Consider the following 17312-nt stretch of genomic DNA (forward strand, 5'->3'; position numbering starts at 1 on the left):
TCATTTTCGGTTTCATAAAATCAGTTTTGCCGCAGTACAGTGGTGCTATGATGGAAAGTACACCAGCCTTAAAGAGGGGCACAGCCAGAAGAGTAAGTGTTGCTTAATTACAAACGTGCGCACGCACCGTCTCCTGTCATATTAGGAACTCCAAGATGTCCAGTAAGTACACGTACAGGCCTTCAGAGTTGTTTCTGAAGTGGTGATTTAAGCCATTGTGTCGTCGACCCAACTCGCCCTGTACATGATAGCTCAATGAAACCAGTACGCGTTGCTTCATTATGCAAGCGCGCGTGTCGTCTCTGGCGACATTCTTGCAAGTAGTCTTACTGTAGTAATATTATTCTCAAAGGCTGTCCTTAGACGCAAAAGAAAAAGGAAAAGGAATGTTTAAATTACCACTTCCCCATCAGGAACAGCTACGAACATGGGCGTCAGCAGGGGGGTGCAAAAAAGGAACTTGCCCCCCCCCCCCCCGCCCCCTCTAATTCCCACCTCGCCATCGCTTCCAAGCCACACCTGCACTTGCCCCTACACAAGCCACACCTGCGCCCCCCCCCCCTCCCCCACCGCGATGCGACACGGGTTTGCACCCCCAAGACAAAATCCTGCCGACGCCCATGGCCACGAAGACCTGCCAGTACACTTACTAGAGGTCTTCGTGATCATGCTGTGACAGGAAACGGTGCGTGCCTCGTTTCCTCCGAGTACGTTCCATAGCAACGCATTGTGTAAACTTCACCGCATAACGCCGTTGTGATGCAGCAAAGCTGTTTCCTTTTTTTTTTTTTTAACAAGAAGTTAGGCATGTAAGATCATCGCCTCGGAACTAATTAAAAGCGGTATTCATACGTTTCATAACTCAATCCACTGACCTGTGAGGAAGACATCTCCTTCAAACTGTTGACACAGGAACTTCACTATGCAGAATCCTATACCCTTGTTGCTACCTGTAACCTGCACAAACAGAAGTGGATACAGTGAAACCTCGGTGATACGAATCTCACGGGACCACCAAAAATATTCGTATCATCCGAAATTCGTACCACCACAAAGCAAGGAAAATTAGCATGCGACAAATGAAAGCTGGCGTACATTTTCATTTATTGTTTTTCAGGGCCGCAGCAACGTCAGGAAGAAACCTGAATGATTGTCAGTTAAGTTGCTAGATGTCGAGAATCATACCAGCACTCGTAAATATACAGCCCGTACGCGCGTATTTAATTAATGAACCAGGTGCGTTGTGACCCGCGACAGCAGCAGCCCCTTCCAAATTTTAGTATGCTTTTTTTGCATCACACCGGAGTACTGCAGCGAAAGTAACAAAAGAAGCGCTTTTACGCGATGAATCGAGGCCACAAAATTACAGAATCACGGCCCTGTATTATAATTTTGATATCGCGGAGATGTTGGGGATGTTTTTTGGGAGATTTAAAGCCGTACCCGCACAAGTGCAACCTCAACGGGCGCGCATGTTGACGTTGTGAGGCCTGACTCCTTCACCAAGACTGTGCTCGCCTTCTTTCGGTCCTCGTCCACCTTTCATAGGATGTCTGATGCATGAGGCAGGCACGTGTAAACACAGTACAACGAGAGCAGCCCGTGTTGACGCGTTAGAAAAAAAGAAGTATGGCGCTAATGTCCTCTGTAATCTAAACGCGAAGGCACTTATGGAGGCACATAAGAGCCTCAAAGATTCGCGCACACAATATCGGAGGTCATGACAGGTTTATTCTGACTGTAAGAAAAGTGTTTTTCCTACAACGTGATTCTGACGATTTGGCGGTGCGGCGCGCATGCCCACGCTTGCGTTCCCAGGCTCGCACGTGCTTGGCGCGTCTTCAGCGACAGCGCGGACAGGACCTCTTCGAACCTGGACGGTAGCGTACGTTCGTATCAAACGTCGGTGGGTGAAAATCGGTTCGCAACAACCGTACTCTATTACATTGCAGGCCAATGGGCCTTGGCCGGGACCAACGAAAAATTCGTATCACCCCGAAATTCGTATGAACTGTGATCGTATCACCGAGGTTTCACTGTATACCGAAAAGTGTATGTCCTGTTGTATTCGATAACATATAGTGTACACGTTCCTTCTCGAAATAACAAGCGTACATTAGAAGGATACCCTTAAAGGGACACTAAAGAGGAAAGCTATTTTTCTCGTATTAGTAAATTAGTTTTTTTTTATTGAAACAAAAAATAAATGAAGGAGCTGTTGTCCACATTTCTTGGTGACGGCTACCCCTTTATACTTGGTTGTTAGGATAAAAATAAATAATAAATAAATAAATAAATAAATAAATAAATAAATAATTAAAAACAAAGTTACTTCTTCACAATCACCACGCTTGCTGCGAAAAGACGCTTCGTAAGCGAGAAAACGCGCAAAAAGAAATGCGCCTGGTGACGTCACCTTGAGGTTCCTTAACCAGTCGCTGTGACGTCATCAATTTCGACAGCGTCTACTAGAGGCAACGTAGTTCATGATCGGTAAAAATGAAGGAGCTAGGGACTTTGCCTACCAAGTTTCAGGAAATTTAGTTGAACCAATGTGGCCAAAATACAAAAAAAAAAACTTTGTGCGTGGCGTCTCCATCAGAGTTTCAGGCGGGAAATTTAAACATGAAGCTGTCGACATGGATTTTTCCTATCTATTAATAATTACAGAGCGCAAAGTTGGCGCAGGTTTTCTTGAGTTGCTTTATATGTAGCGTTATGTGCTCTGACCATTTGTACACTCTTTTGTATGTGCGCGCACGCTTGTGTGAACAGGAATTGCGCAAGCCAGCCTAATAGAGAACCTTATAAGGCCCGCTGTGTCGGCCAACGTTACTAGAACAAACTCAGTTTCAAAGCTCCGTATCTCCGCCAGCGGAGGAGGGTGGTCCGAACGGCGGTCGCGAGAACTAGCGGCGCTGCAGTTCCGTCTTGCGCCACTATCGGCGCGTCGTCTGCTGCCACGGCATAACGCGGCGGTCCACCGCGCAGTTGCTCGCGGCTGCGCGGCAACTTTCTTAGTGTACTAGTGGCAGACTCAAACATTTATCATTCTTTCATTCGACGTTCGCGCATCTCATTTGCGGACTACTTAGGTGGATACGCATAAGGTCGTCTGTATGCATTGGCCCGCGTGCGTTGTTCATTCATGGGCTAAGAATCGATGCTCGGTCTATATTTGAGCTGTCTACATTGCGCATAACTTCCAAGCATAGGAGTTTCTAAGCGAATGAGGGTTTTCAGCGTAATTTTTATAACTACCACCACAATTTTAGCCACTGCCGTCTTATCTAGACCAAGAACAACCCAGCACGTTTATAAAATCCTTTAGAGTGTACAAAGAAGCGTACTTACTCGAGATACAAAAAAGTTCTAGAAGAACAGTACTCATGTTGTCTACAATTTACCCAAAAAAACTTTCTCGAAAAACATCGCCAATGCTTTGCAATGTTTACAAGACACGTTTTCGCGACGGTTAAAGGGATACTGACCCACAATCGGAAAACTTTACGAGAACTCTGTAAATGAAATCTCAGTGTGCGATTAAATCGAATAGATGTCGTCTCTGAGCAATTTTTTCAGCGGATAGTTGTATTTTCGGTGTCTCATCTTTCCACGCCGCATTCTTCTACGGTGCCTTAAACAATTCTAACAGATCGGCCGTGATGTGAGCACGGAGCAGTTGTTCGCGCGTACTCGGTCGCTAGAAGAGTCGCCAGCATCGACTCCTTCGCGCAACTTCGGTTTTTCAACTTCGCCGAGCAGGTGTTCCATGCCCGCAGCACTTCTTACACTCTACGACAGCTCTTTGCGTTTCGTGCTATAGCCGTTCACTAAACTGCTCATAAACTACAATTATCTTTTGCACAAGTAAGTCTCCGTTCCCGAAGCAAAGGGGATTGGGCTAGTTGGTATTCCATTATTAAACTGCTCGGCGCAAAAAATTGACTCGGTACACATAGAAAAGACGAGGACCAGCGCTTGTCCTCGTCTTTTCTATGTGTACCGTGTCAATTTTTTGCGCTGAGCAGTCCGTTGCCGATCCGGCGAGTGTAAAATATTCCGCACATCTTGTTTGATAACTCGTCGTAAAATCTCTCGAAAATCCACTGCTTTGAAGGCCTAGCGACAATTGACAATTGATCGAATGTCAGTGTGATGCAACTCTCAGTCTCGGTAGCGTATACAGGTGATCGCCTGCCTATAGTAATCGCCTGGCTCCTCCAAGCTGGGCACTGGGCTTTCGCGGGACGCCGTGCGTTTTTTTTTTTGGGGGGGGGGGGGGGGGGGGGATTTTGAAATGTGGGGTGTAAGTGCTGGGAACAAGCGCGGCACGGCACCGGGCGCGAGTTCCCACTTTCCACGTGGGATCAAAACTTCTTGTCCGGCAACGACACGACGATAGTGCTTTACAATGTCGTTACTCTCAAAATGAACGTCATAGACCTTGCATTTCGCAGTAAGCTTTCTATCTTTGCGATGCAAAGCTTGAATGGCGTAGGGTCTTTTGGAGGTCCGAAGAAGTGTCGTGAAGCGGAAGTATCGTCTAGCGGAGTCGTCGTTGTGGTAGCCGCTCTTGCAGCCCGGCGCAAAACAAGTCGGCATAAAGCACTGTGAATCTGTTCGCCCTCATTACGCTTCGTACATCATGCACGTGTCTTCGTACAAGACACTAAGCCTGGTCAAGAACAGTCGCAAAAATGACGAGCTAACAAAACGCAGACGTCGCTGTAACCCACGTGCGCTCGTACATCGGCGGCGCCGATCACAGCAAGCGCCAGCCGCGGGAGCTAGACGTGACTGCAGCGCCACTAGTTCTCACGACCGCCACGCGGACCGCCTCTCCGGCGGAGCTTTTAAACTGAGTTTGTTCTAGTAACGTTGGTGTCGGCTTCCTACAGAATTCAGGCCGACAAACGCGGCCTCTCGCAGCATAGGTTGCAAGTGCCACGTCTTTGGAGGAAACCCCTTATCTATACTGAATGTTTACTCAGCTATTTATACAAGATAGGCAGGAGCGCGACTGCTCAGAGCATGCGGGCTTGGACCATCCAGCAGCCTCAATGGTTGCGAGGCTTCTTAGCAAATATATTTTGTAAATATTTTTGTAAATACATTTTGTAAATATGTTAGTAAATATATTTTGTACCAGTAGAAATGAAAGTTGGGAGAACTGGTTATACTATCGTTTGCCAGTTTGTTGTCCACTTCGCTGTGTCCTTGTCTTTTGGGCGCGCACAATAGTTTCACTATGAATATTTTGTACCAGCCCAGCTCCGTAAGCTATTAAACACAAGGCTGTACTGTGATTGATCAGGTCCAAGCGAGCCACCAAGTCCTAGAGTAAAAATTTTCGTTGCAGAATATTTCAGCCAATCACGATGCGCGACATATCATTAGCGAAGCTGGCTGACCAATGGGAAAGCGTACTTACGAAAGATAAGTTTTGTGAATTTGTTTGTGTAAAACAGCATTCGTTGTTTTTAAAGAAGTGGAGACGCAGACAGCGAGAAACATAGACCTGCGACAACGATGTGTCGAGGCCCCGCTATGTTAGGGCCATGCGAACAGTATTTGTTTTTTCTACCGAGCCGTATGAGAATCAAATAAAGCAAGCGAAACGAATACGAATCGAATAGTGTCAGAAGAGAATCGGGTCGAGAGTATATATATGTATATATCATAGCATAGCATAGCTTACAAGCAATGCACAGTGCCTTATCGAAAATAAAATACAAGCTAGTTTCAGCGCTATCATTGAGAAGAAAAGTTTACAATCATTGAATTCTACATGAATTAATATATGGAACAGCAGCTTAATTTTTGCTGCGAAGCGAGGAATAGAACGAAAAATGCTAGGCATAATAATAATTAGGAGAAAGGAAGGCAAGACTGTGTATCAGAGGGCAAACAGCGGTAACCGACATCCTAGTTTAAACATGGAGTAGGACGGGCGACATACGTGCGCGACCAAATCAGGAATGCCTGCCGCCTACGACGATGACAGAACGTGAGAAAAAAAAAAGCCTTACTTAATTAGCTCGAATGACCGAGGCACATGATGCATGCTACTGCATAAACTATGTTGCAACTAAACATTTTCATATTTAGTAAAATAAGAGGATACATCTATGAATACTGCAGGTTCCACCCACTATTAATAGTAGCAGGCAGTAGCCGCCGCTGAATGTCGGGTCTAACCATCATTCTATTACGGGTGATTGTGTTAGTCCTCACCCTTATGAAAATGTGAGACGAGTTCAAAAAGAAAGTCTAATGACTTCTGACATTTCAGTCATTTGACGCTCTAATGTGTCCCTTTAGAATTTTGTAATGTATTTGAAATGCCATTCAAAAACATATTGGCCAATTATTCTGATGCGTATTAACATGTGATAGCCTGATGCGGATTAACATGTGATAGTCCGATGCGTATTAACATGTGATAGTCTAGTGAGCATGAAACGACCTTTGACATCAACACTAATTTGATTCTCTAATGTATTTCTTCAGAATTGTTTTAATGTACTCATAATGTCATTCAAAAACATATTGGCCACCGTCATTCTAATGTGTCCTTATGAGTGACTTTCTTGTGAGTATGAAACATCCTGTTTGCGATGACCCTCGGCCAAGCTTGTGCTTCGTGGCCAATGACATTCATAACATTCCTGAAACAGAACTATTACAGTGCATGATAAGATTTATGATATGTCCGGATGATAGTACGGAATCACATATTAGTTGTGCCTGACAATGTGTTTGCTGGTTGATACACATGCAGCCAAGCATCATACAAAAGTGCATGTATGCACCTTCTACAACACTTGTGCTGTACAAAGACATTTCTCAACAAAAGAAAATGGATAAAAACATTTATTGACTGGGAAACATGCAGAGGTTAAATGAAAGAAAAATATGGTGTACACCTGTCATATCTTCGTTTCGTTTAATCTGTCTACTTAACATTGATGACAGATTGCTTTTGATGCGCAGGGTCCTTGTAGGGAATCCATGTATGTGTATCCATGCATGTGTATCCTGCACGAAAGATCGCAGTAAATATATAAGAGTTGCAAAGAAAACTTTATCCAACACATCGTGCACCTTAGAACACTTAGATGTACTGCCAAGGCCCCGTGCAGGTAGTTGACAAAAACACTTTTGTGAAGTTAGAGTTAGTCAAAATTGCATCTTATATCGCATTTCCAATCGAAACTTTCAGCAAATCCTGTTAGAAAACAGGAAAACAACACAGAAGGTCAAGTCCAGCATCAAGTATACATTAATGGAGTTACGTCTAGGGTCTTGTTTCTTTGATCTTAGAATTCCCTCAAAAAAGGTGCAATAGGTTCATGAGCAGGCGCAACATGTCCAAGCTTTTTGTAAAGATTGAAACAAATGCCTACCATAAAATGTAAACTCGACCAGGCTCACAGGTAGAACGCTCCCATCTTCTTCTGCAAGCTGTCGTCTGCTTCAGTTCCACGAACAGGTGAGATCACCGGGTACATATGTAAAGGATACCAGAAAACATTCATGAGTTGGCGCACCACACAGACCTTACAGCTCACACACAATACATACAATGTATTCAGGCAAGTCTATGTTTATATACCAGCAAGGGCCTTGAATGATGGACTCAGATTGCGCTATAAGAACAGGTATAACCTGAGCAACGGCTCATGGCAGACAACTGTAATGGTGCCATTGCAAGCCGAACTTTCAGAAAGTTATGTACTTAGTAAACACTATGTGGTTGGAGAACGCAGATTACCATATAGGTCATTTAAATGACGAAAATTACCTCAGCTCTGCTACACAATTTAAAATGCATAAATTGATAAAATAAGAGTATGTGTGGCCCATGTGCACACTCCATAATGCCGAGCTTTACATATTGTATTATATGATGAATTTGAGCCGTTTAGGAAAGTAATTCTAGTCGTGTTAAAGCCAATCAATGCCTGGAATATCGGTTTGAATTTGTAGTGCTGCAAGCCATAAAAAAAACCGTTAACCACTTTTGTCAGCCTTCTCTAAACTTCTGCACACATAGTTACATATGAGAATTTAGATTTGTTTCCCCTAATAATTACTTCATAAAATTAAAGTAGCACTCTCACAATGAATGCTACGTCTTAGTCGCACAACCTGCAAATAAGAGCGCTTTTTCAGTTTCATGCTCCCTTAAGAAAAGCTCACAAAAGAAACATGAACTTTAGATAAGCACATAATTGAGGTGTGCTGTTGCCACCTCAGCACAGTGGATAAAAAGCTCTTGGAACAGTGCTGCTTAACCATTACAACAACTTCTGTTAATATAAACCAGTATGCTTCAGGAAACAATATAACGACGGGAAAAATATTTCACATCATTTTTCTCAAACACAAATATTGCAACAAAAGGCACCTTGCCAAACGCAACTAACTGGCATATTTGTCTAGAATTGATAATTATAAACATCTTGTGCTACTTCAAATTAATGTACACATGGTGTTAGTACCAGAATATAACGTAATTCACTGACTTGTATTATCTTCAAGTGGGTTCACCCAACGCAAGTTCGTTTCTCGTAGCAACGACCTTGCAGTCAGATTAAAATCCTAACCATAGTGCAACTAACTTCTAACAAAAACAAGCGCGGTGCAGTAGTCGCGGAGAAAGCCACAAACACACACCACTGAAGAGCACCGCGCGCGCATGTGCAGCCGCAGCGTGTTTTGATATCTTCCTCCCCGCGTACTACATGCCAATTATTACTGAGTTTCCTGAAGAGTTACTTCATTTGTACCTGCATCATGAGAAGGCTAGGCGATGAACGTTATGTTTAAAGCAGTTTTATTTCCGAAGTGATAAGCCATCGTACAAGTAGCTTCAGGCGATGATCTCGTGCAGTATACAGCTGTAGTCGATTTCAATAACTTTCGACGACGCTAAGAAGTTTACTTACGGAATCACAACTGGGCTACAAAAAATCTTGCAAATGATTCTTATTTCGGTTTACGATCGCTTCTGAGCGGCGGAATCCAAGAACGGGCCATTTTCTCTCCTCGGTCGCGGCCGCGTCCCGTCTACGAGAAAGGGCCATGCTGGCCATGCTCTCAAGCACTGCAGTCCTCCCCTCCTTCCTCACCTCCCCCACTCCGGTCCCCTGCGCCCAAAAGGACAACGCGAGTGTGACCCTCCCTGCGACACACATCGCGCAGGCGTCCCCAAGGTCATCCAGCTCCCGGAGAAAAGCGGCAGCGGCGCTTTTGTATGCCCCCTCTACCCTCGCACTCCAGCAAGCGAGAAGCGGGCGGGCCGAGCGGCAGGCATTCTTGGAATAATCGAACAGCCAAGGCAGAAGAGCGCCATTACACGAAACGCTTGCGTTACAGAAGCGGAGTATCGCGCAAAGCAACGCGCCTTCATCCACCCGTTGCAGTTGTAGGTAGTGAACACACATGGTGAATGCTTCATACAACCGTATAAAGTGCACAGAAAGCATTGAGCATAGCGTAAAACATACCTGTCTATCATCCTTCCTCTGGCCATCATCCCCGCAGAGTGAACACACCGCCCAGACGATCACACTCGGTTCCTGCGTAAAAGACGTCATGTAATGAAGTAACCTAGCTGTGTAATTCAGAAATATTCTAGAACTTACCAAAATCAGGCATCCACTGCGCACTCTTCAGCTTTACAGTCCACAATGTACCGTACACTCGGCCACAGTCTTGTCAAAAGGCTGCTGTACGTCCGCACTCGCCGTCAGTCACGAGACTAGGACCTAGATCGTCTTGGAAGGTACACTTGATATTGAATAACGTAACCAACGTGCATAATCGATAAACGTGGTAACGAAGCATTGTAGAACACAGCATGGCACACACACAAACCGCGCGCACCCGTCAAACAACTAAAGCGCCCCCAAGGACAACTTTTCTTGGCAATGAAGGGAAGGCTACGGGGGCGGAGCTACTGCACATGTACTGCTCCGCGAAATAGTCCGGTTCGGCGCGCGTTTCGAATTTAGTTTTGGTTTGTGAACCTTCCGTACCTCATGTGACGGCCATTTCATTGTTCGAGCGGCCGTCTCAGGCTTATACAGCCATTTGCTAGTGAAATTCGTCAGAAGCTCCCCCGGCGAGTCGTCGGGAAAGCTGGAGGGTGACGAGCGCTCACTTGAAGACGAAGGCGCTATTTTGACTGTGAGGTGCACGTAAAAGGTGCGACGTTTTCACAAGTGCAAAAACGCGAAATGACGCTGCTTAAATCAGAACAAATATAAATATCTCCTTGGTGCGTGCTGACCCTCTCTTCAAACAGCGCTCCGTAGAAAATAAAGCAATGTTGTTTTTATTTGTCACTGTACATACAAAAAGTGTATTTATGGCTTTTTTACACCCGTGTGTGCATGTTGGGAATGTGTTATGGCTGTTCGATTTTGTTATACAACTATACATTTTGTTTTGGGGAAATGAAAGTTAGAAATGGGCAGTTTTCAAATTCGCATCCCAGACGATGGTCATCTCTGAGTCCTTACTCAAAAGAAACGCTTTTTTGTTTCAAGTTACTGCCCTCTCCCGTGGATAGAAAGAGGTAGGGATTATGATGGGAGGAGGGAATGGGTAGGGTGTGATAAGCGACACCCAACGTTGCACATAGAGGAGGTGAATGGGACAAGGAAGGAGTGAAGGGAGAGAGGAGTTGACGCCGTGGAGAGCGGGAGAGTCGCGTGGAGACGACATTACGAGGGGGGCGGGGCGGGAGAAGGATGTACGCGACGTTGGGCCAAATCGAACTTTGCTTGTCGGCTGCTTCTGACCAGCGTTGCAACAGCGAGGAGAGATAGAGACAGTAGTTTGAGGTTGGGAAAAACGCTTGTCCGCGTATCTTTGCAACCAACAACATTCTGTTTTGGACATATATGTAAGTGCACCATGCATAAGAACAGTCCCTAATTTTTATCACAACAACAACGAACTTTTTTTTCTGTACGTCACCCATTGTCCACAGTTCCAATTCTTCTCCGCCCCCCAAAATCCTTCGCGACGCCGTGCGGGTAATCCCCACTCTCCTCCGTTAACTTCTACTGGAAAAATGGGCAACACGGGCCCCTGAGCGAGTGTTCGCAGTGTCACTTGATCATATCTGTTCATATTTGCATATGTGATCGACTCATGCCTTTTAAAAATAAGGAAATGCTTACTTCTATATATGCGGCAGGTAATATAATGAACCTTGCTGGGGTCGTCAGCAATTCTTCGATCGCCGGTGCATGGGCGATATATGTAAAATATTTACGCATTCTACTGAAACACGATATTTGTGTACATTGCAACACAAATTGTTTATTGCTTGTAGTCTCTGAAAGACGAACTTGTCTATTGTGATAAACTGATTTTACGGTGGCGATTAAGGCTTTTTAACTTCTTTGTTGTGATGCGCGTTTTGACATTAGGAACGGCAACTGAAAGTCTGAACACTTCAGTCACCAGAAATTAAAGTGCACATGGTCATTTGACTCTCCGATGTACACTTAATGTTAAACGACATTAGGCTTTGCATGTCTAATGTCTGTCTAGTGACTCATTAGGAGCGCACCTAGTCGACACTAGACACTCAAGACTCATTTTCATAAGCCTCGACACACCGCACGGTGCACGGTTTGGTGCACCGTGAAGCAAACTGCGCTAATATCGGCTTTTATTTGATCGTGCACAGTCGACGAGGTAAAGTATTTGAAAGCAATATTCGGCGTGTATGGGGATTTTCACTGGTTATTATTCGATGCGAAGGTCAGAATGAAATGGTTATTTTTCGATTATCGCATATATACAATAAAAAATTAGTCGTTGGAAATTTCCTAATGTTTGCATACACCCCCACGGATGTCAGTTCCACAGGGATGTTTTTTGTGTTGACAGGATGAGAGAAAAAAAAAAAGTGCCGTAGGTGTACAAAGGTCCCTGAAACAATGATGCATCCGACTCACAGATAAATGAGGCAAAGTGTTACTACATATCTGAGTGTCTGCACCAGTGGCGTAAACAGAAATGTTTTTGTTTCTTTGGGAGAGGGGGGGGGGAGCCTTCTTGTACGTTTGTGTGTGTTTGTATGTGTCCGTGTATTGCCACGCCCACTTCTTGTCTTGTTTTGATGTATTCGGGTTTGACCGGCAGGGACGGTTATCAACGCTCGACGCTGTGCGCGAAGTAGTGTTCTAGAAGCGTCGTGATTGTAGTAGATCGGTTTGTTAAGATTGCGCCCCGCACGCGAGTGTTCCAGTTTTGTCTAGAGATAACGCCGCCACCAGCGATATTGCTGGAAAGTTCGATAGCGCCTGTATAAAAGCCGACGCGCTTGATCGCTTGTCAGTTGATCGACGGACGACGCCCTGTTCGCCGCTATCATTGTACAGCGTGCATTGCTGTAGTTCTAGTTCTCATTTTCCGGCCACAAGTTCGGCCAAATAAACAGTTTCATCCTACAAACGCCGACTGCTGTGTTCGTCGACGTCACGACCACGTGACAGTATATATACACATGCACAATTGAAAATTTCCGGGGGGGGAGGGGTCTTCACAGGTAACTAACGGTGGGAGATAACCATTAACAAGGTGCGCATCTGGGCTGGTACGTTCATGATTACGAGTGGAGAACAGCGCTAATAAGACGGGACAAGAAAGCCAGCACTGTGGTTTGTGTCCTTTCTTGTCCCGTCTTTTTAGCGCTGTTTTCCACTCGTAACTAGAGTTACTGTATACATGCTACCATCTAAAGGTAGCATATACAGTAACTCTACTCGTAACCTAAATAACCATCGACTACTGCCCCTCCCTACTCTCTCCTCCACAAACAAAAGCGGACGCACATTCGCACTGAGAGGATAAACGCATGGATAAACGCACGCACAGAGAGATAACAGCTATAACACCAGGATACGATATGACAAGAATGGGTAAGCGCAATAACGAACGCACGTGAGGAGAGGAGATTGGGGAGCTTTTAACGGACAGAACGCGTAGGGGAACGGTACAGTACCTTTATTCTTTTTTTTTTTATCATCTAGATGCCAAGAACCGGTCGACACACTATTGGCACCGTTGACCACGCTTGCGACAGTTGCGCACACGCAAGGAAGTACAAGGAGAATACATGAATTGAATGACTCAAGCAACGGCTCTCAAGGCCGCTCCACGCAATCGCCCCGCGCGCCTTTCGAACAACTCGTGAAACGAGGACACCGAGCTTAATACAAGTGCGCTGTGGGTACAGATGGCCGATACAATGTCTTCTCTTACCACTGCGACCCGAGGAGATGACATGACTCGGCGATTTCGTTGAAGAGGACGCAGCAACCACCAACGGGACACCCAAGTTTGCGGACTATAAACTGAGCCGCTCGCTGCGCGTCTGCTGCGCGCTTCGAAGAAGGAGGGGCACGGTGTCGTTCGCACTGCTGCCGCCAGGGGTTTGTACCTGGCGCACCTGGGACTGGACGTGGCGGGAACTGGCGGCGTTTCAACGGGGATGCAAGGGCGTGGTCGTGCGATAGCGGTGGCGCTGAGCCGCTATGGAGCTGTGGCAACACTAACGACGTCATAACCACCGCTCTTTTTGTTTCTCTCTGGCGGTGTGGCCTGCGAAGCATAACTTCACTGACGCAAAAGTGTCGCCATCTTCGCACGCCGGGCGTCGCCGGCCCGCCCCGCTGCCTTGACAGCGGTGATTTTTCTCTGCCCCCGCTGCCAAGCGGTTCCCGCGCACATCTGTGCATAACACTAATGGCTTATTCGGTTGGCCTCCAATATCAAATGTTTCCTCGTTCGCTGCGTATCCTTCGATTCGCCGGGCATCTTATGTGTTGCGTCTGCACCCATGTTTGTATTTGATACAACTGATGTCCTTAGAGCGAAAGCTCTACTACGCCATGTCTTCCAAGGTCGTTCATCGCGTCGCAGTGACCTCGAGCTGCCGGAGCACAGGACGGCAGGCGTGACGTCACGCCACGTGATCCGCTGCGGCGAGATTAAAGTTGCAAGGCGGGCTTGTTGGTATGGCATATTTGGTAACAATGGTAGCACAAAGAAACAGAACACAAGAAGGCAACAAAGCGACACACACAGCGGAGCGGCGTCGCAACTGCGCTCGCTCGGAGCCTGGCCGCTGCGGTACCACGTGACCAGGCGAAGGTGTTAATGACATACTGTGTACATAGTGTTTGCAAAACCAAGCCAAACATACCTTTCGCTTGTGATAACTAGGTTTAAAAGAGTTAAGCCAATTTTATAACTCAGAGACAGAGCTAGAGGCTCGCACTGCCTGTGTGTGAAGCTTTTTTTTTTTCTGTCAGTCTGTCTGTCTTTCTTCTTCCCTCCTTTGCGCTTGCGCAGTACGCCACCAGATTCATTGACGTGCACCTCATTTATGGTATACCATGACGCTTATAGTGTCACATAAATTAGGAGTATAGGCCGATAAACGGCTGCATAAATCAATGCAGTTACAGTCGCTTTATTCCCTTGATTCGTTTCAATGGTCAGCACCGCCATATGCTCCGCAACAGACAATGGTAACGAAGAAGTGCGCTGCGACACGTATGGTTGCTTGCCTTTTGTGTGTAATCATTAATTGTAACTTTAAACATTCATATCAACAATTCTTGGCCAATCCCCCAGTGTGGGTATGAGCCATGTGTAGACTGTAGAGGCACATCATCATCATCGTCATCATCACGTGCATGCGTGAGGCAGTGGATCGCGCTTTTCATCGCGACGGTTTTCTTCATTGTTTTCCGAAGCCGCTGTCTGCTGTAGAGGTGCTCCTGTCACTCTAGCTCCTGCTTCCTCGATTCATATTCGACTGTTCCAGTATGAGCGGAGAGTCGTCTATCTCGTTCCTGCACAAGATTCCCGCTCGGCGCAGTGCCCAGTCCATCGGAATCAGCAAGGGCACGGCCGCCGCCATCTTTACTGCGATGTCTCTCTTGGGAGTGTGCGGCGTCGCTACGGTGCTGACGCTCATCGTGCGCGACTTGGGGCCGGACGTGACCGACGCGACCGTGAGCAGCGCGGCCAACAGAAGCGCGCTTCCCGTGTCTCCGCTTCGAAGAGACGCCGCGCCTCCGGCGGATGAACTGCACGTCCACCCAAGGCGTTCGGCTTCGCTATCGGCTGGCAAGATAAAGGGTGTCGTACAGAAGAAGCACGGGAACAAAGCGAGCCGCATAGCGTCTCACGATGACGCTCCTGCTTCTGGAGATCCCCATGGTACCTCCGTAGCGGATAACAAAGCGCCGGCGGGTTTCGCCAGCAGTGAGGACTACCACGGGGTGAATGACATTGTGTCTGTAGCGCGCGACAGCGAAACAGCGGCCGAAGGCTCGGGTGTCACAAATGTACACCAAAGCTCGTTTGAGCCCGCTTCGAGATCGTCTTCATTGCAGGAATCGTCGACGCGCCAATTCTCGAGGGCGGCTTCGACAAAGGTGCCTTCCGCGTTTTTTAAGACCAAGGAACCGCCAACAATGGCGTCAGAAGACGCGCGGACCACCAGCAGCGAGCACCTCGTCGGACACGCTGTGGACGTCGAAGCGACGACGACGGACGTCGGAAGGAAGTCTCGCGCCTCGTCAGCTTTGCTGTTCTGCTTCTACGACGACCGCAGTACGATCCGCTCTCCGGGCTTTTCGGTGTACGACTTCCCTGTACAGCTGTGCACGGACGTCGCCTTCTGCTGCGTCGACGTGAACGCCAAAGGCCAGGTGGTGGTCAGCAAGGGACTGAAGCTGTTCCTGGATGTCGTCAGCCACGAGTTCCTACCGGTACGTCACCTGTTCGTGACCTTGGGCGGCCACCGCCTCCTGGTGCACCACATGGACGCAGCCCTGGGAAATACCGCGCGCTTTGCCACCGACCTTTCCGAAGAGCTGGGAAAAATGGGCGTCGGAGGGCTGGCCGTCTACATCGAGGACGTGGAGCGGCTGAGGCACGCGGTCCGCGTCCACGACCTCCTCATGGCCGTGCGGGGCGTGTCCGTGGCGGTGGTGCTGCCGCGAGATTTGCGGCAGCAGGTGCGCTACTACCGCACCGAAATATACGCCAACACCAAGGACATGCTGGTCATCTCGCCGCCATCACAGGGCTACGGCGGCAGGCAGCCGCGGCTGGGGTTCGCCACCTGCCCACACCCTCGCCGCAGCGTCCACGAGGGGTCGTCGCTCGAGTTCATCTACCAGCTCTCGAGAACTCTGCTGTCCTCCATGGCGGGCGATGACGTGGACTACGCGTCGGGCGCCGCCACTGTAGACGTGGATACTCCTGTGCCGCGTTGCCTCATCGGCGTCTCCCTCGGCGGCCTCAAGTTCCAACTGAAGAACCGCAGTCACCACGACGTCGGGTCGCCGGCCACGTTCGTTCGCACCGTGCCGTACCGCGAGATTTGCAGGCAGCAGGGTTGGCGCCAGTGGCACGACAACGTGAGCGAGTGCTTCGTGGCCTGGGACGGCGACCGGGGATGGATGTCCTCGCTGGGGCCGCAGAGCACCGGCTTCACCACGGAAATGGCCAGCGGCTTAGCCGTGTTCGACCTGGACTTTGACGATTATCTCGGCGAATGTGGCAACAAGTTCCCTGTGCTGAGGGCCCTTCGCTCAGCGCTGAATGCCTGAGGCGCGTGAACGCCGATTTAGAGTCAACGCGCCAATAACGAGGCTGTTTGTTGTTAGTTTCAGCTTCTATCTGTTTGAGAAGTAATTATATCAGCCAGGCAACCCTCGGTACCTTACAAACATGTATTTTTCGTGATTGATGAGCGCGGCGATTGTGATATATACATAACCATGCAATGGAAGGGCGTTGCAAGTATTAGCAGGCGTGAAGTTTGCGTGTTTGATTTTCATTATTACCCGCTTGAATTTATCTAGTTGACAACTTGGCTTGGACTGCATTCGAATTTGGTCAAACGTAGTAAGCTAATTATGCCGATGCAGGATGAGTCAAATAAGGCATTCTATGAATGGGCTTTCACACATTGTGTGATATTCTGCGGAATAATTTACATCGCTAGGTCATTGAAGCTGTAATTATACCGACACTGGCGGAAGGCTACGGCGTCATGTATATTGTGCTATGCGTAATAGAACACTTCTGGTAACGTCTTGTACATCGGTGCAGCCAGAGGAGAGTTGCGAGTGTTCAACCCCCCCTCCCCGAAATGTTTGCAATTTGTATGTACACATAATAAACGCACGAACATGGAGGATCGCCTCCTTCCTCGGTGTCGAGCAAGCGCTCGGGCTCCTATAATCTTGCATGAAACC

General features: G+C 47.6%; 1 protein-coding gene and 1 long non-coding RNA gene across 5 annotated transcripts in view; both read right to left on the reverse strand.

The window, feature by feature from the left end:
- LOC119387053 (carbonyl reductase [NADPH] 1) overlaps nt 1-17312 on the reverse strand; it is a 606874-nt gene that overhangs the window by 30937 nt on the left and 558625 nt on the right. For 2 of the 4 annotated variants that reach the window (XM_049413355.1, XM_049413354.1), the window contains exon 2: nt 13294-13365. In XM_049413355.1, coding sequence (XP_049269312.1) covers nt 13294-13317 — 24 coding nt within the window. In that variant the 5' untranslated portion in view covers nt 13318-13365. Of the gene's footprint in view, nt 1-875; nt 958-13293; nt 13425-17312 lie in introns of those variants that run through there. The other 2 variants (XM_037654354.2, XM_049413353.1) reach the window with 2 other exon arrangements.
- On the reverse strand, nt 6890-10010 carry LOC125757650 (uncharacterized). The gene is made up of 4 exons (XR_007415388.1): nt 9654-10010; nt 9516-9587; nt 7410-7474; nt 6890-7041 (listed from the first exon to the last, which is right to left on the reverse strand). It is a non-coding gene; the product is annotated as an uncharacterized LOC125757650 (long non-coding RNA).

The sequence above is a fragment of the Rhipicephalus sanguineus genome, chromosome 3 (genome assembly GCF_013339695.2).
Source record: "Rhipicephalus sanguineus isolate Rsan-2018 chromosome 3, BIME_Rsan_1.4, whole genome shotgun sequence".
Lineage (NCBI taxonomy): Eukaryota > Metazoa > Arthropoda > Arachnida > Ixodida > Ixodidae > Rhipicephalus > Rhipicephalus sanguineus.